Source organism: Manacus candei, unplaced genomic scaffold (assembly GCF_025592945.1).
Source record: "Manacus candei isolate 608988 ecotype Guabito, Panama unplaced genomic scaffold, ASM2559294v1 h1tg000007l, whole genome shotgun sequence".
NCBI lineage: Eukaryota > Metazoa > Chordata > Aves > Passeriformes > Pipridae > Manacus > Manacus candei.
The window spans coordinates 576,373-603,285 of record NW_026138055.1 but is presented as its reverse complement, the minus strand read 5'-3'; the positions used below and the strand labels follow the sequence as shown (position 1 = coordinate 603,285).

General features: G+C 37.5%; 1 protein-coding gene across 8 annotated transcripts in view; it reads left to right on the top strand.

The window, feature by feature from the left end:
- PUM2 (pumilio RNA binding family member 2) overlaps positions 1-26,913 on the top strand; it is a 71,774-nt gene that overhangs the window by 19,000 nt on the left and 25,861 nt on the right. For 6 of the 8 annotated variants that reach the window (XM_051810094.1, XM_051810116.1, XM_051810105.1 and 3 more), the window contains exons 2-10: positions 4,179-4,247; positions 10,491-10,596; positions 10,893-11,080; positions 11,717-11,889; positions 14,898-15,168; positions 15,476-15,569; positions 17,430-17,555; positions 18,718-18,857; positions 20,484-20,622. In XM_051810094.1, coding sequence (XP_051666054.1) covers positions 4,197-4,247; positions 10,491-10,596; positions 10,893-11,080; positions 11,717-11,889; positions 14,898-15,168; positions 15,476-15,569; positions 17,430-17,555; positions 18,718-18,857; positions 20,484-20,622 — 1,288 coding nt within the window. In that variant the 5' untranslated portion in view covers positions 4,179-4,196. The remainder of the gene's footprint in view (positions 1-4,178; positions 4,248-10,490; positions 10,597-10,892; positions 11,081-11,716; positions 11,890-14,897; positions 15,169-15,475; positions 15,570-17,429; positions 17,556-18,717; positions 18,858-20,483; positions 20,623-26,913) is intronic. The other 2 variants (XM_051810086.1, XM_051810091.1) reach the window with 1 other exon arrangement.

The following is a 26,913-nucleotide window of genomic DNA, read 5'->3' as shown; positions in this document are numbered from 1 at the left end:
GGAACCACCCCTGTAGAAAACTACTGGAAGTCCTTCAGTAAAATAAAGAAGCTGAAGCATTTGCGACATGAAATGAAGCTTCCCTTTCTTTCCAGTCCCAGTGCTGGGATTACCAGATGTTTTGTGTTGGATTTCTGGCCTAGGACACATCTTCAAATGCAAAACGTGTCCTCCTTTTGTTTGTCACAGTGGTTAGGGTGTTTGCCTGGGAGGGAAGGGATGGGATGGGATTTGGGATATGTTAATGCAGAAAAAGTGATTTTCCTACTTTCTGGTCAGCTGCTTTAACCACTTTTGATGTATAAAATGAAGTCATATCTTTCTCTTTCATACTGTATTTTTTTTGTTATTATTTTCCACAGACTTTTTTTCAAAGAAGAGGCTGTATTTTGCTTTTGCAGGAAGATGGTTACAAGCTTATTTCTGGCAGGATTCAGCGTTATTTGAGAGAGTTCTTGTTTCTAGATCTGAATGCCTGCATTCCAGAAATGGATATTACTGTGAGCAGTGTTTCTTGTGGTAATCCTAGATGACTGTCCAGTCCAGAGTCTGCCTCCTGGATTCTGTCTTCAGTTGCATGAGGACACGGTTTCATGTTACTGGTTTATCATGTAGGCACCACTAAGGGAGTGCTCCTTCCCCACCTTGCTGCACACTGGTTTGTCCCTGTTGCTTTCCCCATGTCAAATGTGGTGGTCTCACCACTGGGGTGTTTTAGCCATTTCAGCTGGGTGATCTGGTGAAACCCTTATGCATGGAAAAAGAAGGAAAAAAACTTCTGAAAAGGTTCTGAAGAGCTTTTACTTGATGATTACCAAGGTCATTCAAGGGGATTGATAAAAGCAGTTGGGGGAAGTCCTCAACAGAGTAAAGGAAGGTTTTTGCACAGACCTCTAGATTTATAATAAATTCTTTTTGAATTTCAATGTGAGGAACTGTAAACTTTAAGAAGAAAGAGTCTACTAAAACATAATTTTGTTTTTGCTGTGTATTAAAATATTTGTTCACAGTGGTGTGATGAAAAATGGACTAATACATGCTGGTGTTATATGTAGATTCTGCGGAAGGGGAAAAAGATCAGAATTTTCTGTTGGTGTGTCAAAGGGGAAAAGTTCATGGATACACTTAAGCCATTCTACCTGTTTCACGGCAGTGTGTGAGGAATTGTTATACCTAAAGACAGTTTTGTGTGTAGTATAATTTGGGGGCCCTGTGGAATGATCTGTTGTGTATCAGAAGTTTGAAACCATTGCCAGAGTCTCTGAGTTGGAAAGGGTAATTAGTGTTTAACTTCTGAAAACTAAAATTAGATCTAGCAACTAATCCCAAAACCAGGTAGGTGGTAAATGGAGAAAGGGGAATCTGAGTGATTGTATGAGAGAACAAAAAAAAATATCAAATCAAACAAAACCAGACAAAAACTTGTAAATGTTGAGCAATGTGCTCCATAGGCCTCTTAGTGAGTTATGAATTACTCTAGATGACAGGGTATGAATAAAAATAGAGAAAGGGTTTTTTGGGGGTTTTTTTGGGTGTTTTTTTTAATGTTCTGAATTTGAGTTTAAAAAATTATATATAAAAAATTATTATTTCTGGAACATATGAATTAGATGACTGTTGACATTGAATTAGAAAAATAAATAGATACATAATACAGATAACAGATACATAATACAATAAATACAGATAATCCCAATGAAAGTTTCTCCTTCAGGGAGAGGGCATGTCTTTATATGTAGGAGATCCAGCTTGGTTGGCATTTTGGATGTTTTCCTCCATAGCTTTTGTGACAGGGCTGTGTTAGCATTGAAGAAAGACCTGAAGATTCTGGTGCTGCTTGTATTTTCCCTACTCTGTAAACGATCTGTGAAGCGTGTATTTATGATACGGGACAGGATTTTGTGGCTGTTGTTTTTGATGGAAACAGAAACAGAACCTCTTTGCTACAGTAAAAGGACTGTATTACTTCTCTTGCTGCTGGTAGCAGTAGATAATACTAACTTAAATTTCACCTTTGTAACAAAGTGGCCAGTGAGCAAAATTAATGTTCAGTGTACTAGCATGTATTTACAGTTTCAGAAAGCTTTAGTTTCTTATAATGGTCTCTGAACTGCTCAGGGAAAAAAAAAAGCAGTGAGTTGTGTCTTACCCTGATTCTTGGGTTGTCTTTTCTTAGAGACTTGGAAGGGCATGTGGCCATGTTTTTGAACCTGGCTGAGTTGTGGAAAATAAGCATTTAGTATTAGGTCTTGCAACACCGAAACACCCAAACAAATAAAACTACCACCATCACCACGGAAAGTTAAAACAAAACAGAACCAACAAAACTCCCAAAACAAAATATACAAACAACAAAAACCAAACAATCCACCCCAAAAAACACACCTCAAACAAAAAAATTACGTGTCTTCAAGACTTGGTTGTTTTTTTTATCTAACATCGGCTTGGGTAGTGTTTATGGTAAATATAGTTTGGCAAGCTTTACCAGCATATTTTGTTTAGAGATAGTTAGACCAAAACTACATTTTGAGACAGAAGTACCTAATTTACTATTTGTAATTGAAACTAAAGTGTGTGACCTCAGCATGGATAGTGACCTAACTAAGATAATGGACTCTCTCAACTCTCTGTAGAAGAAATTATGTTTTCAGAAACTGTAATATTCAAATTAAGAAGTCTTCAAGATTTGAATTTTTGATTTTTGTTTCTAAGCAATTGCTCTTACATGGTTTAGTTTTCTGTGTATATGCACAAATATTTGATTATCCCTTGGAGCTAAAAAAAGTTTTGCATAAAATATGAATATTTTTTAGTTCATTTGAATTAAAATGTCTTCAGCTTTTCTAAGGCTATGTGAAAATCTACTTTCAGTTTTTAATAGAATAAAATCCACCTAATTGATTTAAAAGTCAGCATCACTGGAAGAAAAGTCAATGTGCTGATTTACCCACTCTGTAACTCCAAAACTGAATTTGCTCTTCAGTGTCTCACTGAAATTGTTGGGAATTGGTTTGAGAGTCCATCTTAACTACAATATTGTTCTTTTTAAGGGAAGATTTCTTTGAACTGTGAAATTTCTTTGTCAAAAGCACAGAGAAAATATCAGAAGTTAATGGCTTAGAATGATTGTGAGGCAATAACACTAATTTAGGAGTAGAATTTTGAGAATAGAGCATTTATTGGAGAGAATTGACACTTTTTCAGTGCTAAGGAGCTGTTTGTGCCTGAATATTGAAAGCACAAGATTGTTTCTTTCCCTGGTATTTGACTACTGAAAAGTGTTCTTAATGTGTTATCATCTCTGTGGAGTAATTTTATTTTGGTTTGTTGGTTGCTGTGAGCATATGGGTTTACTGGTGAAAGTAACTCCTGAGGGAAGACTGATGTTGGGAGGGAAACTTTAATTTTACTTTGAACTTGAAGAGCTTTACCTGCTGCATCACACTATTGGGAGAAAAGGAAAGGGGAAGAAACAACTCTGAATTTCCTGGGTTTATATGTTTTTCGAAGCTTATCATGGCTTTGCAAATTCCTTGTGGAAACCATTTTCTCTGGAAAGAATGCACCCAGTGCTTTGCGTCTGTGCGCCTTGGAAAAGGAGGTGGTTTGTTTCAGCAGCAACTCTAGTAATATATGTTTCTCATTTACAACAAAGACACACAGAGAAGGAAGACACACTGTTTCCTGGAAGAAAGCACAAGAAATGGTGATAATGGAGTCAGTTACTAGATTTTAAAAGCAATACATTGCCGGCATGTTTTCTGATCTGTCTAGTGAGCTTGTCTTTGTTTGCTGCCAGGGGTACTCAGTAACACAGTGTGCAATGGCTCACCTCCTTTCCAAGGGATATTGTATGCCCAAATCTTTAATTTCACTTTTTTTGCATTTGTTGCAAATGTAATGTTGGTCACGGTTTCCATAGTGAGCAATAATCATCTGGATGTATGGAGATTAAAATGCTTTAAGTCTCTTGGAATTTTGTTCATGTTATTATATTAGCACAGTTCATTAAACTGGTCAGTAACTGTATCTGTTCATGGAATCTAAACTCATGCTGCTCATGGAGCAGCACATTTTTTGTGTGCTTTCAGTTGTCAGAGACCTTTTGGAGTATTGCAAACTCTACTTTTGAAAAGATATTTGACTAATGGATTTTTCTTTTGGTTTTCCCCCTGCAGGTTCGATCTGTGGATGAGATGAATCATGAGTTTCAAGCTCTTGCCCTAGAATCTCGGGGAATGGGAGAGGTAATTATTAAGGGCTGAAAATCCAGTTGGTGGTTTGGAAATGTTGATACAATGTAAGAAGTCTGAATAATTCAACATGAAGCAAAGAACTTCTCTTAAGAACTGGTTGCTTTTTCAGGCAGCTGGAGATTTCTGTTGTAAAGTAAAGAAAAACTAAGTCCTTTGCAAGAACACTGGAATGGTTGTTGACTGGATATGCTGTGTCTGTGCCAGTCTTGGTAGATGACTGGTACTCTTGGGGAAGTGACAGGGTGATTTTTTTTTCAAGTGTGTGCAGCTGTATGAAAGGAGGCATGTTTTCAGTGTCACTGTATTTAAGTTAGTGAAACAATTGCATGCTAGTGAAATAATTGCATGCAAGCCAAGAAGACTGGGATCTGAAAAAAGGTTTGGCTCCAGAACTGGCATACCCAGCAGAAATCTGTGGTAATTTACTATTTTTTTTACTGGTAATTACTCCTTAAGAGAAGATTTTAAGCAGGGTGAAGAGTGCAATTGTGTAATTTAGCTAGAGAGAAGAAGGACTTTTTGTCTTATTGATTTGATTTGTTTGGGGTTTTTCAAGTCAGTGTACTTTGTGAGGAGGTATTTAAGATCAAGGAGGATCACTTGGCTCTTTCAAAAGCAGTTCCCTGAGCTGTTTAGAAAGTAATTGACCTATGTTACAGTTATTTGCCCTGACAGGACATGATAAAGAAATAAATGCATGTTGAACTAAGATTTCAAATACTGATCCTCTTGGCATCTGGATATTTACCTAATTCAGTTAATAATGGAACAAGTGACAATATTTCAGCTTAACTTTCTTAAAATGATGATAGGACTGTGATCTTCATGGAAGCCATAACTGACTGATGAAAAACAAATGCCATGTTCTAATTGCTGAATGTTTCTGAGCTGACACATGACTGTTCTTACTTGATTTTTTTACTTTAATGAAGCATTTAAGCAGTCACTTCGCTTTTCAGCAGTTTTTGCTTCATCCAGGGTTGAAAGATAAAGATGTTAGTGAGGTATCTGTGGTAGTACCAGCAGTGTGATAGGAGTGGATGGGTGAAATTCATAGTGATGTTTGTTCTTTTGACACCCACAAAGTACTCAAAAGATTAAAAGCAGTGAAAGTGAAGGATGGCACACATACCTGGGAATTAAATTAAGGTGTGTATGGCCATCCATACTGCACTTCATTTAAGTTATCTGAGATGAGGGATGTATTTCTGCATGGTCATGATTCTGTTTGTTTTCATGGGTCTGTAAAGATGTTTCTAAAAACACAAAAAGACAGACCTTTGGTACAGTACTGCAGCATCAGAAATTGATACTGTACTGTGAGCCTGCACTTACCAGGTTATTTTGTTGTTCATTTCAAGAGTTTCTTCCATGTATCTTGAGGTGATACAGGTTCACGTAGCTAGGTTGACTTAGTAATTTTCATAAAGTATTGCTCAACAATAAAGTAGTCTGGGATAAATTCCATGGCTATTTTAACCTTCCTTTTGATTATAACCTTTTAAAATATTAAAGGAAATGTCCCTGCAAATACCCTTGTAAGAATTGGTAGTTGTGTGTTCTTCTGTGCTTCCCTCTATCTGCTTGGAAAGGTGTGAAAGAGAGGTCATGTCAAGCGAACTGCTTCTAGCTATAGGGAGGTTATCTTCCTCATTTTCTCTCTCTGCATAGATTTTTCTCTGAACTGAAATTAATTTCTTGGTCATAATTCTAATCCTTCTTCATGCTCTTTTTCCCAACTGGGTGTCCATACTTGGCATTAGGAGGCTGTTAAGTCTTACTTTTCGTATCATTATGAAAATCAGGACTGTCTGTGAATCATCAAGCAAGCATCTCTTCCATGTGCTAATGTAAAGGACAGAGTATGAAATCTGTTTTCATTGTAGCACAACACATTTTGGAAATGTTGTGTACTGGTAATCCTTCTGTTTATTATTGATGTGAGCTGCTTTCAGATGGAGCCTGGTATCAGTCAGTATCAGAAGTAGGACAATGTAACACGAGCCAGACCTGCAGCTTCCTTGATCTGTTTCTGTCCCTCAATTCTTTGTTAATTTATTCTGTAAAGAACAGGCTGAAGTTTTGTTAGCTGTATTGCAGATTGTCTCCTAAACTTTTAGCTATTAGATTGGTTATACACAGATGATGCTTCTGGCTCCAGCTCCCAAAATCTGTTTGTGACCCTTAAGGTCATCTTAATATTCTGAAGAAACAAGGGCACGTGGTGCTATTTCTCTAAGCATCTGTTTGCTATTTCAGGGCTAGCATGGTGGGCTTCAGGACCTTTAGTGTGACCCAGTGCAGGCACACATAAAACTTAGTGCCAAACACAGTATAAAACTAAATCTTCTTTTGTAATGTCTGTTCTTATATTAGCTTACAGAGTCGAATCACATGCATTTCATTGTGGGAACAAAGTATTCATTTCTAGTGCCAAAACTTCATGCAGAGAAATTCAGCTAAGGTGTTCATTCAGCTCAATAGGATCAACTTCTGATCCTAAAAATAAATTTTAAAAAATAATTTGAAAATCTTAAATTCAAGAGCCAGTAATCAAGACTGTGCTGTTACTTATCAGAGAGCTGGTTAAGAGGCAGCTTTAGCATAACTCGCTGTTATTATTCATGTGAAGTAAAGGGCTTTGTTGATCTGGCAGACACCTAACAGGGATCAGTGCTGATACTGGAAAAGACACTTTTTAGTGTACTGTTGGGAGAACTTAGTAACAAATGTGACAACCTTTTCCATCATTTTTGGTTAGATTTGGATGTATCTTCGTAAAGCTTATTCTTTCTTGGATTAAATACAGGAAGTGTTGAGCAAAATGTTATCAAAGGGTAAAGCACAATGATTTTAACTACTTGTGTTTGCTTGTGGTGACTTCCTGATTAAGTTCTTTTCAGTAGAACTAATCAGGTGCACATTGTGTCCTGTCTGTCAAAGATAGACAGTTGTTATGTTTTTCTGAAAACTACTTTTTTTTTATTCCACAGTTAAATAGTTGACAACTGCTAGGGCTGCTTGTATGACAATCCAATAGCTAAAATATCTGTTTAAAAAGAGTATAGTGTATGTCCTATCCATCATCTGTCAAAAGTAAATCATAAAACTGAATCACTGCCCCTCAGGAAGCTGCAATATTGTAAACTTTGAAATATTGCATTAATTTAAATATTTGAGGGATGTCTTTATTGTGTAGAAATTTTAATGAAAAATAATTTCTGTACATCTGTTTAATCTTCAGTAATTTAAATTTAGCCTCTTGAGGTATGGATGATGCATTATGTTTTGTGTTAAAAATATTCTATATTCTTTGTGTACCAAAGACTACATGAAGACTGCAAGCAGTTGAATTTATCTGTTTGGAATTTGAAAGTAGTTAAAAGGGAAAAAAAAAAAAGGCAAAGCACAAGCACAAAAAGAACAAAACAAACCTAAAAAAACCCCTCACAACAACAAAATCCCCCCAAAACTTTTGCACTGAGGATTATTGCTGCTTTCTACCAGTGGGCAGTTTTTCCTTTGATAGAAATCCTGTGATTCTGTTTTGAAATCGAACCTAGTATTTCAGTCTGTTCTGATCTAAATTTGCTTATTGTTTTTAACATTGAGTTGTCTAAACACCTGTCTGATAGTAGAATTTACTAATTTCAGGGAAAGCATACTTTAGATAATTCTCATTTTATGACATCCAATACATTATGACATCCATACTAGATCTGTTTTATTCTGACAAGGTTGTGTTAGGCTGTGACACCTTTACTTCTGTGTTTCATCTCAGCTGGACACATACTTGAAATTACCTTAGAAAATAAAATGTGATTCCCAAAACCAAGGTTTCATAGATGCTGTTAAATGCTTGCTTTCTGTTCTACCGCTGACCTACAAAATGAAAATTAAGTGATATTGCAAACTTGTTACAAATGCAAAGCTAAAAAGGATGTGTAGATTGCATAAGCGGATCTGGGTTTTGTAATCTTTTGCTTTTAGTTGAAATGCAGTTGTAAGATTCCATTAATCTATTTCTCTTAGCTAGAGATAGTCTTCTCTTAGTCTTCTGATAGCTAACTTTATGCCTTAAATTTGGGGTAAACTTAATATCCTGGTGTTCCCAAAGTGTGTTTGGTTGACACCTGGTGGTGATTCTACAATGCACTTGAGAGTGGGTGTCTCTGTCAGGGCAGGTCATAACAGTCCAGCACTCTTGCAAGAATGGTACTCTCCTGTGGTTTTGTTGAGCTTTGACTGAATCCTTCTGTATTAATGAACTTCTGTTAGGAAACCATGGATCTGAGTATGTTAGCTAGTCAAAATCCTTTGTTTCTGGTGAGAACTCTGGACAGCACAGAAAAACAGCAATCCTGAAGTTACTCCAGAGGAGCTCTTGTCACCTCTGTTGCAGTGTCAGTACTAATTGCTAATTGCAATCTTATCCTCCTCCTCTTTAAGCAAGTTCTTTCAATGTTACACTAAGAAATATCTAAAAAAATACTCCAGGTAGTAGTTTCATCAAGGCTCATACTCAACAACCATCATGTTCAGAAGAGCTTTTTAGTCACTTAAGTTATAGGAGAAACAAATTTCCAGAATGTACTCATTTATTGCAAACAACTTCATCAGATTGTTTGGTTTTTTCTAAGCTTACGAAATTTAAAATTCTAAATTCAGCATTACATTATGCAGAATCTGATGGATTATGCTGCTTTCTTCAGAACTCTTCCCAATATTTTTTGCAAGTTGTTTTCACTTTAGTTTCAGTTGATGGACCTTTTAAAGTATGTAATATATAGTCTGAGAGTACAGTTTTTTAATTACATATTCAAGAGGAAGTATGATATGTAGAGTTTGGCAATTGTACTGTTACTGATGGAAGAAGTTAGAGGACCAAAGTAGAAAAATGCAAGTGACAACTTGACATTTGAGGTATTGTGTGATGCTTCTGTCATGTCCCACTAAGTCCTTCTGTCCTGAAGGAAGTACAAGAAGTGATACTGATCTAATGTGACACTTTTCTGCTTTAGAAGTAGGAATGAAAAAACCAATGGCATCGTTTGTATGTAGAACTTCACATTTGAATGTCACTGATTTGTAACTGATTTAGACCCTGTGGTCTAAAGGAGCTGATCTGCTACTGTGTGTGTTAGTCACTTCCTAGAATTTGTAACGTGATGCACTTCTGAGTGTAGAGAACTTCACAATGAACTGCTGCTGTGTCTAGTTATCATCACAGTATTAGTTAACAGCCAAGCTTTTGAGCCTTTGGAAAGAAGGCACTGTTGGTTAAGGCTTCTGAGAGGATTGACTTGATTTGGGATTAATTTGATTTGCTCTTTTCACAGCTGTTTCTATATTCTGTATTTCTCCCTCATAGCTTCAGAATCTCAGTCCTGTTGCAGTCATTTTGGCTATTCCTTTATACATCATCTGCTGTAACAGGAAGTAGCTTTCAAGTGTTATATTATTCCTCAGCAGTACCTGCTGCCTTATTGAACACTGACTTTGGTATCAGTGTGTGCTTGCAGCCCAGAAAGCCAACCACATCCTGGGCTGCATGAGCAGCAGCGTGGGCAGCAGGTCGAGGGAAGGGATTCTGCCCCTCTGCTCTGCCCTAGTGAGACCCACCAGGAGTGCTGCATCCAGCTCTGGGGGCCTCAGCACAGGAAAGGTGTCAGCCTGTTATAGCAGGTCCTGAGGAGGCCACTAAGATGATCAGAAGGCTGGATCACCCATCCTGTAGAGACAGGATGAGAGAGATGTGGTGGTTCAGTTGGAAGAAGAGAAGGCTCCCAAGAGACCTCATTGCAACCTTAAAGGGGACTTGCAAAAAAGAGGGAAAGCAACTTTTTACAAGGGCAGATAGTGATAGAATGATGGGGAGCAGTTTTAAACTGAAAGAGGAGAGATTTTGATAAGATGTAAGAAAGAAATTCTTTACTGGGAGGGTGGTGAGGCACAGACACAGATTGTCCAGAGAAGTTGTGGCTGCCCTATCCATGGAAGTATTCAAGACCAGGTTGGATGGGGCCCTGCACAACCTGATCTGGCATGCCACTCGAGTGGCATCCCTGCCCATGGCAGGAGAGTTGGAATTAGATGATCTTTAAGGTCCCTTCCAAACCAAACCATTCTATGATTTTATGATGTCAAATTAATTACTTGCATACTCTTAGAAGTATTGCTATTTCTGCCCATTTATAAGCGTATTTAGATAAAAACGTTTTCTCTTTTTAACAGCTTTTACCTGCCAAAAAGTTTTGGGAACCTGATGATTCAGCAAAAGATGGACAAAAAGGGATATTCCTTGGTGACGAGTGGAGAGAGACTGCATGGGGAACTCCTCGTAAGTGATTGTTGTATATGTATTGAAAAATCAGTCAGGATTACTGAATGTTCTTCAAAGAAAATTAATATCAAAACCTGTAATTGTGTATTAGATTTTATTTTCTTTTAATTTTAATTGTGAAAATGTATACTGCAATGGTGATTGTGTGTCAATCACACTTTGTGATTTGGAATTTTTTATTTAATTTAATTTTGATCTTGTTTAATATTGCTGCTGTAATGAAATGCAAAAAACATTACAAATGGTATTTTAAAAAAATACAATAGTTTTATTTATTTGTTTGTTTTTAACAGACCATTCTATGTCCCAACCTATTATGGTACAGAGAAAGCCTGGACAGGGTTTTCATGGAAACAGTGAAGTAAATGCTGTATTGTCTCCACGATCAGAAAGTGGTGGCCTTGGAGTGAGCATGGTAGAATATGTGTTAAGTTCCTCTCCAGCTGATAAATTGGATTCCCGGTTTAGGAAAGGAGCTTTTGTAAGTAATGCAGTGTGTTAAGCTTGCTTAGTTACCTGCAACAGTCTTTCTGTTACATGGTTATATTTTCTACTCTCTTTGTCCGTTTTCTTTTTTAACTCTCTTCTCTTTAGAAGCAAGTGTGTAGTAGCTATTTTGTCTGTCTTCCTTGGTTGGAGGGGGCAGAAGAGGGAAGTGGTTTGGGAATCTTGACTAAATAGCTGTCTTAAAGTGCTTTCCTAAAAACATTATTTAAAGGAAAAAGATTGCAAATAGCTTAATTTAAAATGTGTGATGGGCTTTATTCTAGATCTTCCTATTTTTTGTTTTCATGTGGGTTTGTTTTATAACTGGATGTTTTAATTGTATAAAATAAACTTTTATCTAATTCAAAGTGTTACTGCTTTAACAGCACCGCTATAGTTAAGGTTGAGTTAGCTCTTCCATTATAAATCTTGGCATTCCTTTTCACATTTTGGCAGTTATTAATTGCATGTGGTTGAAACTTGACGACCAAGTTACCCACCAAATGCAATTTCATTGACAACAAACTGTTTGTATTGTTTACGTGCACTGTAGTGTAGAATTAGGTCACCTTGTGGTGCTCCTATTGTGTTCTGTTCAATATTCAGAATCAAACAGATTCTTTTTCCTCAGGGCACTAGAGATGCTGAAACAGATGGACCTGAGAAAGGAGATCAGAAAGGCAAGGCTTCTCCATTTGAGGAGGACAAAAACAGAGATCTTAAACAAGGAGATGATGAGGATGTTACTAAAATAAATGGCAGAGGTTTGCCAAATGGAATGGATGCCGATTGCAAAGATTTTAAGTAAGCTTTTAACTGTTTCTCAAGAAGACGAGCATGTCTCTTAAGGGCATTATTACAGTTCTGGTTTGTGTGTCAGCTTTAAACATTACCCAGCTGCAGACTGATTCTTTCCACCTCAAGTCCTCCCTTTCCCACTGTGCCACATGTTTCTTAGGATGTCATTAATGTGTGTGTCACTTCTCATGAGACAAATTCATCTTAACATAGTTATTATTCAGAGTAAACGGGTACCTTTTGAATGTGGTGAATTAAGGAGAGATGAAAACTTTTAACCCTTTTAATGTCAAATAAATCCCTATCTCTCTCTGCTTCTTTTTAATACTCTAACTTTTGCATCTGAGTGTTGTTGTAGAGAGTAAGTCCTACCAGAATTTTAACTTTCCTTCTGATTTTCTTAGTGGATACCACAGCCTAACACAACTAATTATTTCCCCACGAAAGTCTTTCTAGAAACCATATCTTTGACTTTGGTGGAACAATGTATTTCCCTATTCACATAGTTAGATGTCACCTATTCACAGTGTAGAATGGTGTTGTGGTTTGGTTGTTTGCTTAGGGAACAAAAGATTGGACCAAGCTCAAGCTTTGGAACAGTGAACTCCCATATGACAGTACAACCAGTCTGGGTTTTTTTCCTAATACTAAACTGCGTTTTAAATTTGGTATTTTTTTAAGGACTAACCTTTCTTTTTTGAGTTACTGTGATGCATTTATGACTGTCATACAGAAGAATTAACAAGATAGAGAACTAGAGTGCTGCTCATAAATTTATCTTAATGTGGTGAACATGACCGAACAGTTGTGCTTTCATTAGTTCATTACTGAACAAGTATATTAAAATGCATGTTTGAATCCCATATGTAAGTTTTTCCTACCCTTTAAAAAATGTATTTACCTGAGGCTAAGAAGTAATTCTTCAAGTCTGTTTTTCAAGACATATTATTGAAAATAATATAATACCAAGCATATTAGAGAACTCACATTAGCTCCTTTCGGATGCATGCTGCAATATGCACAATAAACGAAGTTACCTTCAATATTATATGTAGAAAATGCAGAATAAATATTGTCCTGCTTTTCTTTACCAGTATCTATTACAATTTTGAAATAGTTGTTTGCAAAATACCTTCTGTATTATTTAAAGAGAGAAATTATTAAAAAATACACAAGTGCAAAAAAGCATCCAAAGCCAGTAAACCTCTCAAAAAAAAAAAAAAAGGCCATCTAATTGAAGTGGGCCATATAAAGTGGTACTAGCTCTCCAAACAGAAGTTTATAATTGAAGTATTGACACAACTTTAACTATAGCAACAGAACAGCACCAATATAAGGAGCAACCTATATTAGGTAAACATAAGTATTAACAAAGAAACTTTGTCCTGTCCTCCTCCTTGTATTTTTATTGTACTTGCAGCGTTTTTAAACTAAAGTATGTACTGAAATAACTGCCTTTTTTCCTTTTGTTCTTCACTTTGTTGATGCTGTATTTCATTTGGGAAGAATAGGGAATATTAAATGGCTTCATACTCAAGTTTTGTACATGGAGCCAGACATGGTTGCTAGATAGGATCCTTAGATGGTAGCCAGTATGGTACAGGCAATTGTCGTGAGGTTGGTTGTTATGTTAAAAAAACTCTAATGTACCTTCTTTATCTTTGAAGTATTTTTTCTAAAGTAATTCTGAAGTGTTGCAATAAACTCACTAAAAGGCTGATTTCTAGCTGTGCAGGCTTCAGTGTTGGTATCAGCAAATACATAAGTGCCAGTAGTTTTCTTTGCATTAGTCTTGTGCTTCAGTGAGGAACAGATACTTCAACCCTTAGGAACCTTGAAGAGGAAGGATAACAGGCAGTACTGAGGCTGTGTCTCTGTCCTAGAATTAGCAGTACACCAAACTGGACTGCTGAAATAAACGTAGGTTCTTCCTGCAAGGTGACATTCTGTATTGGAGCCCAATGGTCACAAATAAAGCAAACTTAACTACAACTTGTACATTTCCTGAGAAACAATATATAATAACCAAGTTCTGCCAACACAATAATGTTGTTAAGAGATCATAGATTCTCTCACACAACTCTTTCCTAGTAGTTAACTTAGTAGAAATCAATAGTCTAAACACTGTGGCCTGACACAGAAGGTGAGGTACCACTCCAAATTAAGGTACCCTAAATCTAACCAAATACAGAGTTGGGAGTCTCTTTAGGATGTGAATCTGTTGACATCTCGCTCCACGCGTTTGCCTATAGGCATTTTTAGGTGCACAGAAACTCTCCTGTAGTCACTGGGTATGTGGGTAATATAGCCAGTGCAGATGAGAAAGCAATTCAGCTTTAATATAATTATAATGTTGTATACAATATTCAGGGTTATATTAAGAACACTTTTTTCCCACCAGTCATCACTGTAGTTTAGTCTATTAAATGAGTGGTGTAGGAAATGAAATGTTTTAGTCAAATACTAAATGAGGCAGCTGTTAGTTCATTTTACTTAAGTTAAAAATAATATCTGCTTTTCAGATGTGAAAAATATTTGCTGTATTGTATGTTTGTCTTTTCCAGTTGAAATTTTACTGTGTTTTTCTCTCTGTTGGCATAAGATACACTTAGCCATTTCCTTTTATTTTTGTTTTAATGTCTCTTCAATACATTTTCTAATAATTCCTGTCACTCCCAAAATAAAATAAAGAGCCATCCCAAAATTTTGCAGATAACAATTTATTCCATTTGACTCAAAACAACCTTGAAATTTAGTTTGTTTTTCTCATAGCGATTTGGAGATTGTATAGTCTTAAACTTTTAAAAAATACATAAAATTATGTTTTGAAGTGAAATGTGCCCATTATCTTGAGCCATCAATGCATGCTGGTTGAAATAGGTAAAAGCAGTCTGTCAATTCCCTTTGTAAGGTCTCTTGAATTCAGAGGTACTTTTAAAATAGAAATGCTGTACTCTGTCTATGGACAGCATTATTTCAGACTGAAGAGTCTATCTCAAATTTCTTCTAAACAGTCGTACCCCTGGAAGTCGACAAGCCTCCCCAACAGAAGTAGCTGAACGCTTGGGCCCCAATCCCAGCACCACAGAAGGATTAGGTCCACTTCCCAATCCTGCAGCCCACAAGCCTCTGGTAGAAGAATTTTCAAATCCAGAAAATCAGAATCTAGATGCCATGGAACAAGTTGGTCTTGATTCTCTACAGTTTGACTATCCTGGCAATCAGGTACAAATGGACTCTTCAGGAGCTACTGTAGGACTTTTTGACTACAATTCACAGCAGCAGGTCAGTAATGGACTTGAAAATTGATCCTTTGAGTTGTTCATTATCCTCTTTTGATAATCAGTCTTTTAAACATATAATTCATTTAATTTTCTTTTGTCTGTGAGTCAGTCAAAGGCAAATAACTGTATAATTAATCTAGAAGAATATTGGTGCATAGTTTTCTGGTTTAATGCATAATTTTCTAGTTAGTTAAGTCTAACTTATTAGTATAGAAGCCTGGTTTGAAATTTTTTTTTTAAGTAAATCCCGGTATATTATAACTCTGATTTCTGAAAACTGAAATGCATCTTTTTTTCTTTTCCAATAGCTTTTCCAGAGGACTAATGCTCTTACTGTTCAACAGTTGACAGCAGCCCAGCAGCAGCAATACGCCCTGGCTGCAGCTCAGCAGCCACACATAGGTGAGGTGTCCCTGGCAAAAGTGGGTGTGTTGCTTTGACAGAATCCTCTTGGTGTTACCCACCGTATTCTAATTCATATAGGTACTGATCACTCGGCCCATTTTAGCAGTTCTCATGAAAACTGCTCAGAATGGCTGCATAAAACTGTTCTGTCCTTAGAGGAAGTTTTCTGTTGTTGTAAATTTTCCCCTACTTTGAACAGTTGTATACAAAGAAATAAAATTTATATTTGCTCATGTAGCACAGTAGTTGAATTTTGATGCGAGTAAAAGTAAAAAAACATTACTGCTACAAGCAGTGATGGAAACACGAGCATTCTCTGCTAAAAACCAAAAATATGCAATTCTAAGATTCTATTGCAGTTTAGTATTTTTAATAATCCAGTTAAAAATCATTGTATAGTCGAACTTGAAGATCATATTGTTGTGTTGATCAAGTCATTATTCCATGGCACCTTTTAAACAGTCAGCTATTTCTTCTTGCAGGTACCTTTGTGATGGAGTTATTCTTTAGCAGGCATTTCTTTTCTGTCCCTCTAATTCAGTGAGTTAGTTAAATGCATAAAGTTCTTAGTGCGCTGCAACTCAACAAGAAGGCTTTATTTAATTGACAGCAGTTTTATTTTCTGCTGCAGGGAAGCTGTCAGTGTTTAGAGTGAGGAATGTTGGAACACACATGGAAGCAATTCCTTGTTTGAGGAAGGGAGGTTCTCAGATTCTGACACTGTAGGGGCAGGCTTAAAGATTCCTGCCCCTCTGACTCTCCACCATTGGGCTGCTGAGGTGTATGCACAAATCCCTTTCCTCTCTGAGGGAAGAGGAGTTCTCAGGATCAGAAGGACAGGCAGAAGTAGGAAGCAGTATCTACAAGGGCATGTGTCCATGTTCTCCTATGAGAGGGTGGCAGTTAAGTTTTCCCACTGGCTTGTTTAGCAGCATGGTGAAGTCTGTCCAGACAGGGATCAGCAGGCTGTAGCTAGGTTGAAAAGTGTTATGTAGCTGAGTGATGCCATCTGAGAGCTGGAGACATGGCAGATTGAGATGGGAGTCTACAAGTCCTGTCTTTGACTGCAAAACTCTGGAGAAGCTCCTACTTTGTATGAAATGCTGACTAAGCAGTCATATAAATCTTGCCCCTTTGAAATTTAGCCTCTTCTGATATGCATATTAATAGAAATCTATTAAGAAATATTTGGAAGGAGGAACATAATTTGATGTACAGTCCTTGCTGCAGCAGTTTCTGACTCAGTGTTGGATAAAGTATGTGAACCTGACTGACGGGAAACTCTGGGTAGCAGTGCTTTGTTTGACTGAGTTTCTTCTGTTGTTTCCTTCCATTACAATGCCTATATGAAATTAAGATTCTTGGAAGTAAGATTATCATCTCATAACTGGCTGTTTAAAAGCCAGGTATCTGATTTAAACTATCTGGTTAGAATTTTTTCCTAATTGTCAGTGAGGAGAGATTTGTATCTCTTGCAAGTGGTTCATTTTATCTGAGTGATTCATTTAAGACACTAGATGATTTGTCTGATTCAGATTCGTTGCAAGACTAGTGTAGCTTTTAGATAGTTAAAGCTGGGCAAGATAAATTCCACTTCTATATGAGTGAGTAGATACATATGAGATAAATCTCCTTGGAGTCTGTAGATCCAACAAACAAAGCTGTTCGGCCTTGGGATTAATAAGAAAGGACTAGTGAGAAGACATAGAAGTGTTGATTTCTGTAATGATGTACCTCCTTTTAAAAGCTAAAATACAAGCAGTTCCGATTTTAGCAGATAGGCTTTGTTATTTGGTTTGAATATGATGAAGCTTGCCAAGTGTGTTAGCTGTAATGAAACTCTGTTTATTACTGTAGCAGGCGTATTCTCCGCAGGCTTGGCCCCGGCTGCTTTTGTGCCAAACCCATACATTATCAGCGCTGCTCCTCCAGGTACTGACCCGTACACTGCAGCTGGATTGGCTGCAGCAGCTACCCTAGCAGGTAACTGAACACTTTCTAGTGTCTACTTTCATAATTTTCACAGAATGAAAAGAGTAAAAACTGAAATCCATCCTGTTTATTCTCTGCAAATGTATGTCTAGGAAGGAGAGACTTGTAGGAAATTAATATAGCCATTTGGAAAATTTTTACTAAGAGATAAAATGTTTCTGTTATATTTGGATTCTGAGTTTCTCTTTCCACTGGACTTTTATATGCAACAATTAGGTTTTTTTTTCTGTTCTAAAAATGTTTATCCTTAATGAGGTTTCATCTGACGTTATAATATGTATTATTTTCAAAAGATGAGACAGCCTTTCCTGATATGTTTTCACTTGGTGAAATAATTTTCTAATTTCAGGTTTTCTTATTCCTGGTGGGCATGAGAATAAAGATGGCATCCAGCATGCTAAAAGGTCCAAACAACAGATAAACTCCAAGCCCAGGAAAATCTCTTAGAAAGTGAATAGATGTCGCTGTGAAACAACACGACTCAAGTCCCAGCTAGTGCTCAGACTCCAGCATAACGTTTTTTAAAAAAAGCCCTGTATTTCCAGTTGGTGGTTTCACAGGAAAGGCAGTAGAAAAAACTAAAATACACGTATACATAATGCATTATCTGTTCAATGCTGTGAATATAGAGAGATTATTCTTCTATGGGTTCTGTATCAATAGACTGGAAGAGTTAAGTGTGCCCACTCTGAAGAGCATCATGTAGTATGCAGGGAAGGCAAAGGCAATAGTTATGTTTTTAAGCAAAGGCATGAAAAAAGGACAAATCACAGATGATGAAATTCTCAGCATATCACTATCAGGAGGATCAATTTTGTTCATTCTGTGATGGTCTGAAATGATCTTTTTTTCCAACCATGAAAACTTGATTTTGAATGTTCTTTGATATACAAACTCTGAATGCTTTTAAGTTTTTTTCTTCATCATCTGAGTCTCACAAGGGTATTTATTCTTTCGTAGAGAAGATATGGTTTGGTGTGAATTTTTTCAATTAACTTGTTTGTATTCATGAGTCCTTTCAGTTAATGTGGGAGTTCATTCTTCTCCATACTGATTTCTCTTTGGACATTTAGAAGGTGGATCAATGAGGGATGCTACGAACAGTATTTTAACTGGCTGCAATAGATGGAATAATCATGCTTTCTGGTTTTAGGTCCTGCTGTGGTTCCGCCTCAGTATTATGGTGTTCCATGGGGGGTGTATCCAGCCAATTTATTCCAGCAGCAAGCTGCAGCAGCAAACACCACAGCAAATCAGCAAGCGGCTTCCCAGGCACAACAGGGACAGCAACCGGTATGTTCTTTGTGAAGAGCAGATGTGCAGTTTTCTTACGTTACTGATTGTCATTGTCTTACACCATCCTAAATGTTTAGGTTATTTTACAGTCCCAGTTTTTAAAACAATAAGCATTAAAAATAGTTCCTTTAATTCAGGTAGCAGTGCAGTTATGTGTATGTCTGTACACAGGAAGGTAATGCTTCCTGTGTAGTAAAGTATTGTAAAGTTAAAAACTGATCTAGAAAACCAACATACGGGGATGAAAAGATGCGTTCTGTTAATTTTAGGAGGATATTGTTTCTTTTGAGCTTGGGAAAAAAATTTGTCTGTGGGGGTTTTTTTTGTAAATTAGCTGGAAACTTGAGTGCCAGACATTTTTTTCTGTCTCTGAAAAGTAGGGAATTAGTTGTTATCAGGAGTTTTGATGTTCCATGGGGAGGAAGGATTGCCCATATTTTTCTATGAGAGAATAATTGTATTGCAACATCACAATGTACCGTGTTATTTTTGCCTTGGTAAATCAAGAGTGAGCAATTGTTATAAGCACTTGTTGAAATTTCCATTTCTTTAAGTAATTTTAAGAAAATGCTAATTTTCTATTGTTACTCTGGGTGCATTTTTAAACTATTATATGATCTTTCAGTGTAAACAAATGGCCTTTTTTCACAAAGGAAAACCACAACTTTTCTAATCTTATGCTTGAATGAATGTAAATATATTAATTTTTTTACCAGCAGTATGGTTAATTTCAATGCCATTCCTAGAAATTTAATATAAGCAGTGGTTCTGAGATACCATGGAATTTCAGAGTGATTTCATTACTGTTTTTATATTCAGGTGGATCTTTCTTCCTACTGTTCATTTTTGTCAGTGACCTGCATTGATAACTAAATGTATATCATCTCTCCAATGTCTTTTTTTCTCTATAAAATTAATATCAAATTTATTCAAATCACATATAAGATACTTTGTGGGGGTATATTGTGAATTGTATTTCTCCCTTATTTTGGACCTGAAAAAGATGATTTTAACCAAGAGGAACAGAGTGGTTGCAAGAATTTAGATTGCTTTTCAATCAGATTCCCGGAGATACGCTGTCAGAACATAATAAAATATGCCTGTGCTACATGGTGATGGAGCATTATGTGAATTTTTAAAACTTAGTGGGTGCATTATTTACAGGACTGTTGGCAGTGGAGTGTTAATTATTTAGACAAGTTACTACAAGCGCTGAAATATTCAGATTTACATCATTCAATTGCCTGGAAATAATGTAAACAAATGTGTTTATCAAGAAGGATCAGGTGTTCAGTTAATAAATAATGTAAGTCATAAATGTATCACTCTTACAGATTTTTTTCCTTACTTTGTACTCATTACCATTGATGGAACATACATGAGTCCTGCTGTCCAGAGCAGGGAAGATGTTTTATGGTCGTATTTGTCAGCAAAATAATATATACTTTTTATTCTTTATATGTATATATCCTTGAAAACAAGATGGAGTATTGCCAAAATTAAATTCAGAGCTAAGAGGTATCAAGTACACAAAGCAACTGTTGTAGACCTTTTTTAACATACAATGGACTTGCTTCCTTACCTTTTAAGGACGTTCCTTACCTTTTAATTGGCCTTTTCCAGGTTCTGCGTGCTGGAGCAACTCAGCGCCCACTTACCCCCAACCAGGGTCAGCAAGGGCAGCAGGCAGAGTCACTTGCAGCAGCTGCAGCAGCAAATCCAGCTTTGGCTTTTGGTCAAGGTCTTGCTACAGGCATGCCAGGTATGTATGTTATCAGTGGATTAAGAGACTCGCTGAAAGTTACAATATTGGAGTTATTAGGTAACAGATCAACACGGTCCTGTTATGTTTATAAGCTGCTTAGAATTGAGTTTTGTAGCTTTATGTTGTTCAGTTGGTTTAAAATGCTGGCACACTATTCTTGGAACACAAGAAACTCCTCTAGCATTTTTTATTTGGAGCATTTTCTCTGTATTTGCTGTTAAAAATATATGAACAAGGAGTATCATAGATTTTTGCAAGATAATGTCATATATAATGAACAATAGCATGCTGTCTTCAAAGGTTGTGTGTTCTCTGGTTCCTCTGCAACAGGATGTATTAATTTTTTTTCTATTATAACTTCTTATTTGTGACACAACAGTAATAATATCTAAAATTCGGAATCCAAAATTAGGAAATTTAAAACAAAAGTACTGCTTAATCATCTTTGAAGATCACAACATGCTTGAAGTGGAAACCCTCCCACACTTGGAGCCTCCTTTTAGTGTGCATGGCTTCTGACTCATCAAGGAGGGGTTCATGTGCCAGGGAATAGTTAGCTTGAAGTTCAGCATCACTTCTAAGTGTTTGGAACAGTTACCCGAGCAAGAACAATTTCAGTATACCTGGCCCTTCAATATGAAAGTTAAGATTTTTACATGGTTAAGTTACATAACATGGATGGTAGCTGCATTCCTTTCACCTCTGCAAGTTCTCTCCTCGATCAGCACCACTGTGAAATGCCACATGGCCTAGAGAAGGGAGAGTTGTTTGCTGCATGCTCTGGGGCTGCACTGTGCACTTTGTCTCATGTGATCAAATTTTAGACCTCTGTCTGCAGAACTGACTGGCTGTTGTGTTCTTCTTGCCTGTTTTATTTTGTAACTGCCATTTCTCATGCAGCAGCACCTTCAGCTTTTAGCATCTTTCTCCTAAAATGAGGAACCAACAAAGTACTGTCCCAGCACCTGCCAAATGGTATCTCTGCACCTCACCAAGGTGTGCTAACAGTGAGGCATATCAGAGATGTTACAAGCATCTTTGCACAAGCCTCAAAGGCTTAGCATACCTTCTTTATTTTTTTGAGAGGGAGTGTTGTGTGGTTTTTTATAGTTACTTATAAGTTCTTACTTTGTGCTTGGAGCATCTGTCTTAATTTAAGAGTAGCTCTTAAAACCCATAAAAAGATCCCCCCTCTAAACAGATGATTCAGAGTTATTACTTTGTGGTCAAATACATAAACTCTGTAGTGCAAGAGCCTGTCCTGTTAGGAAGGTACTTGTAGACTTTTTTTGCTCCTCTGCAAGCCCCAAGAGGTTTTCTGTGAAGGCAGGAACCTTTTTATCTAGTTTCCATTGTAGGTTGCTGCTTTATCCCATCTGTTGCTACATGCCTGGATGGCCAGAGAAGAATTCTTGTGGATGTATTTCAGACTGTTCTATAATAAGAACTGTGTGCAACTGAGTTCAGCCCTACTCACCACACTCTTACAGAGAATAGAGCTCAAAGTGTAAACAAAGACATTTATTTTATCAATCATCGTAAAATAGGTTTGTAGTGAGTCACAGGGTGTGCTGGTGATTTCTGTTTTTGTGTGAAGCAGAAGGATATAGGATGATGAAATGAATACAAGCCATTTTATATGGGAATCCTCATACTGGTTTAGATGTCTGTATTTGAGTGAGATGAGATACTTGGGCTCCATTTATAGCTAGCAAAGAGAAGTAGGAACTTTTAATGTTGATTTGTCTCTATTTTAGTTACCTGATTTAGAGTTAGGTGAGTTTTGCTCCAGAGATGCCTTTTTCTATTTCTGTACTAAATTGAGTCAAGATGGCTAAATAACATCACCATACCAAAATGTGGTTCAGCAAATCCCAGGTAGCAACCACTGAGCAACACATACAATGTAATAAACAAGAGGAAAATGTGTGGAATTCTTATTTCAATGGACTGAGATGTTTTACAAGAAAGTAAAGGTCCAGACTGAGTTTCAAGCTTTTAAATATTCTTTACAGAGAGAATATTTGTAGTTTGGCTTCACTGTGAGCTAATAAGGGAGAGTGTATTGTTGAGCTTGTCCACGCTGTTGTCCTTAAATTGTTAGAGCTGCTTTCTCCTTGCCACAGCCTTCATGTTGGATGACATTAATGTTATCCCAACTGTGCAATTGTTTTATTTTCAATTTTTATATATCAAGTATTTCTTTATTAATTATTTAGGAGCTGTATTTCTGTATTGCTTAAGGCACAGATCTCATTCTACATGCAGAGTGAAAGTGTCTGAAATTCAGGTTACTTTTCACATAATATTGTTGCTAAGTCTCTTTTCAGAAAAGCATAGAATCATAGAATGGTTTGGATTGGAAGGGACCTTAGAGATCATCTCATTCCAATCCCTTGTTGTGGACAGAGAACCTTTCACTAGACCAGGTTACCCAGAGCCCCATCCAGCCTGGTCTTGTACCACACCATAGAGGGGCTGTTCACAGCCTCTCTGGGCAGCTTGTTCCAGTGCCTCCCAGTAAAGAATTTGTTCCTAATATCCCATCTGAACCTATGCTCTTTCAGTTTAAATCCATTCCTGCTTCATGCCCTTGTAAAAAGTTGCTCTCCAGCCCTCCGGTAGTCTCCTTTGGGTACTGGATGGCTGATATAAGGTAAAACTTCACATTCTTGTTTAAAATCATTAAATGTGAAATATATTTTACATTAGAATTGTGCAATTACATTTTAAATTCTTCCAGTCCTAATTTAGCAGTTCTTTCAGTAACAAGGATTCTTAAAAACCAGAACATTTCTGATTGAATAAATGTGTGAGACAGAGGGCATTCACAGTTTCATAGTATGGTCAGTATACATTCTTTTTATGAATAAAACCAGTCCTCATCACAGAAAACATCTAGATTCAGTTCAATTGTCCAGATTGAGCAATCTTGTGACATTAGTTGTCTAAGGAGCCATTGTGCTCGGTGGAGATCTCCCTTGTGCAGTTACTGTTCAGAGGCTGCAGAGCTACTCAGCTTACCTTAAAATAGATGTTGAGCAGCAGGTCTGCTGAATCCCTCCAGAGGCTCCACTGACTGCACTGACTGTGTTGGATACAACTTTATTTAATTCACACAGTGAAGTTGTGATGCTGCATCTGGCTTTCAGGTGGGCATATAAAGTGAGTTGTCTGCAAAAAAACCCATGTATAAAACATTAAAATCAACAATTTCTATCTGTTGGTATTGCATTTTTTTTTTTAATTACCTAGAAGCATTTCAAGTGTGACATTGCAGTTGGTTGTATGTTCTGTGCCTCCAGGTAATAAGAAGTAGAAATCAAATTTCATTATAAATTTCATATACAGAGAGTTACAGTAGGGGCAAAGTTGCAATGGTTATAGGAAGTATAAATTGTTTACTGGTAGGATAGTAAGTTTGAATTTGATTTGTGAGAGGACCCGTGCAGAGATAAGGCTGTGCATATCTTCATCAGAACAAGCAAAAAGTTATAGGGGTTCAGATTTTGGGGAGGGAGGGGGTCAGGATGGCATTGTTAAAAGGGGTAGATAATTGAGTTGGCAGTAAGAAATGTCATGTCTGTTAAATTGTGTAGAGGATGGGCAGCACAAACCAAGAGAACAGATTTCCTGCCTCTGGTTCTCTTGTTCTTTAAGTACATTCAAGGTTTGTGTGCTAATCCAGAAAGTTTTTCAAAGTCTGTGGTTTTTGGAGACATTTAGAAATCATTTCAGCAAAACACCATATTGATAAACCAGATTGTTTACTTTTTTATTCCCTGCTGATCTGGAGAGAGTAAATGTAGATAGAGCAATTGAACTCTAAAATAAAAGGTGTGATTAGGAAACAGTATGTTTTAGTTTTCTGATTGCGGTGGAAGACCACAATAAGCTTCAATGTTGTGGTGGGGGAAAAAGTTTTCCCCCTGGAATTAAAAAAATGGTAACCCCCAGGGGGTGGTGACCCTTGGGGTTGAGCCAATGAGAGCTCCTGCAAAATATAAACATATCACAAGCAGACTGGAAGGGAAGGATGTTGTAGTTGTTGTTGGAAGAGAGTGGCCATGTTCTGAGGCTGCGAGGAGAAGGCCCAGAGCCCCACTGGGGGCTGCAGGAACCTGGAATGGTGTTAAGACTGGGCCAGGTATCTGTAGCCAAGAGCTGGGGGGAGTTTCTCCCCTGTGAGCAGCAGCAGGAGACACTGAGAGTGGCGGCAGAGCAGCAGTGGACGGAGAACAGTGGCAAGGAGCCAGAAAGAGATAAAGAGCAGCAAACAGGCATTGCAGCCAAGGCGGGAAGACACGGAGATCTCTAATGGAGAGAGAGAAAGTGAAGACTAAACTCTATGGAGAGAGTTGGGGTAAGAACTGAACCAAACCACCCAAAATCCCTTTGAGACCTCTCCTAGGAGGAGGGAGATGGACTCTGGCTTGAAAGGAGTCTTAGAGTGCAGCATGCACCAAAGAGAGGACTGAGAAGCTCAGGCATCCTGGAAAACTGAACCAGGACGACCAGATGGAATGCGGAGGGGTGACCTTGGCCTCCCCCGCTGTTGCTGCTAAGCTAGCAGCCTGAGACAGAGCACGGGAGCTCTGCAAGGGAGCTTGAATCCCCTGAGGAAAGGGACCATCACGAAGATGCCCCTGCACTTTGTGGTATGACGTGGTGACGCGAGCTTGTCCCTGATATCGCAGTCCACGGAAGAGAGGGGGGAGAGGAGACCCCCCCCTTGTGTGTAGTGGAAGGAGATCCACCTACAAGAGTCCAGCTACAGCTGCTGCATGGAAGACAGAAGAGAGGCTGCTGCTCTAAACATGAAAAGGATCTTTCCTTTTCCCTTCTGCACTTTTGTTGGAGGGAGAAGAGATTGATCCATTGTAAATACTGATTTATTATAGGAGAGATAGTTAAGATTGTATATGATGTATTATAATATTTATGTGTACAGTGATTGTAATATAATTCCCTTTTCCCCCCATATTGAGTCTTTTGTTGTGTCTGGAAAACCCATCTCACACTAGGTTGAGATGTGGGAGGGGGGCTTGGACTTGGGAATTGGATTTTAGGGGTCTCAAACCAGGACAAATGTGAAGGCACTGAAGTAAGCTTTGATAATTGTTAAATTGGAGGGGAAATTGCACAGGCACGGGGAGAGAGAATGATGTGATGGAGAGGTAATAAAAACTGAAACAGGAAGAGAGAGGGAATTAGAGGAGAAGATCTGCCAAGTCACCACCTTATCTTTGATAAGAGAGAAGGCTGGGGAAGTTTTTATCTTTGTGCTCACCTTTGTGGGATGAGGCACAAAGTTTGTGGAATAGTGTGAAGAAAGGGAAGATTTAAGTTTTGCTATGAGAGCTGTCCTTAAATTACTTAATCTGATCTGAGATGGTCTCTCTGAAATTATATTTTTGATGTCAAAGCAAATAATTTTATACCTTTGAGGCTGTAGATGCACTTAGCAAAGTTTTAGCAATTTCACAAATAGTCCTACATTGCTTTGTTTTGGTAGATTTAAGTAGAAAGCTGAGGCCTTCTATTTCGGGTCAGAATGTATTCATTTCTGAGACTGGGAACACAGATGCACCCATCAGTTTTCATGCATAGCTTGAACCTTCTGTATAGACAGTATCTTGATGCTATTGACCTAGCCTGTCATTACTAATTTTAAGTGCCCTGTCTGTGGGTGGATCACAGGTTAAGATAGTGTCAAGAGAAATTGGGCATCTTGTAATGTAAAGAGCAAGTCCAAGTTGCTTCCATTTTTTAATTTAGCAGTCATACAAGTCAATTATTTTAGAAATTCTAATATTAGTGTATTAAACGGCATTAGTATTAATCTCAGTAAATTTAATTTATGTAAAATTGTGAGTTATCCCCTCCCCAAAGCATTTTGCATTGGAAAATAGGCTTGTTTACATCATGGGCCTGAAGTCATATATAATGCTGTATATTAGTTTCAGATGAGCACAAGGGTGTAAACATATGATCAGTGCTTTTTTGTACAGTTACAGCATTATCCATGGGTGTGTACGTTTGTGGACAGAGTAAATACTGGTAGATATTGGCCAATTCTGAGCTCTGAAGAAGTGGAAGTAGAAATTATGTAGGTACTAGTAATTAAACATTGCTAATGTATGCAGGTGCACTTTATTATAAAAAGCTTTCCTACTGTGTCACTAATCTTCTAATATTTTATGATATGTTCTCTACAGAACTGCAGTAGAACAGACAGCAATCACTCATCTTTCATACCTTGGAAATGTTGCAGTCTTTGTTAGTAGT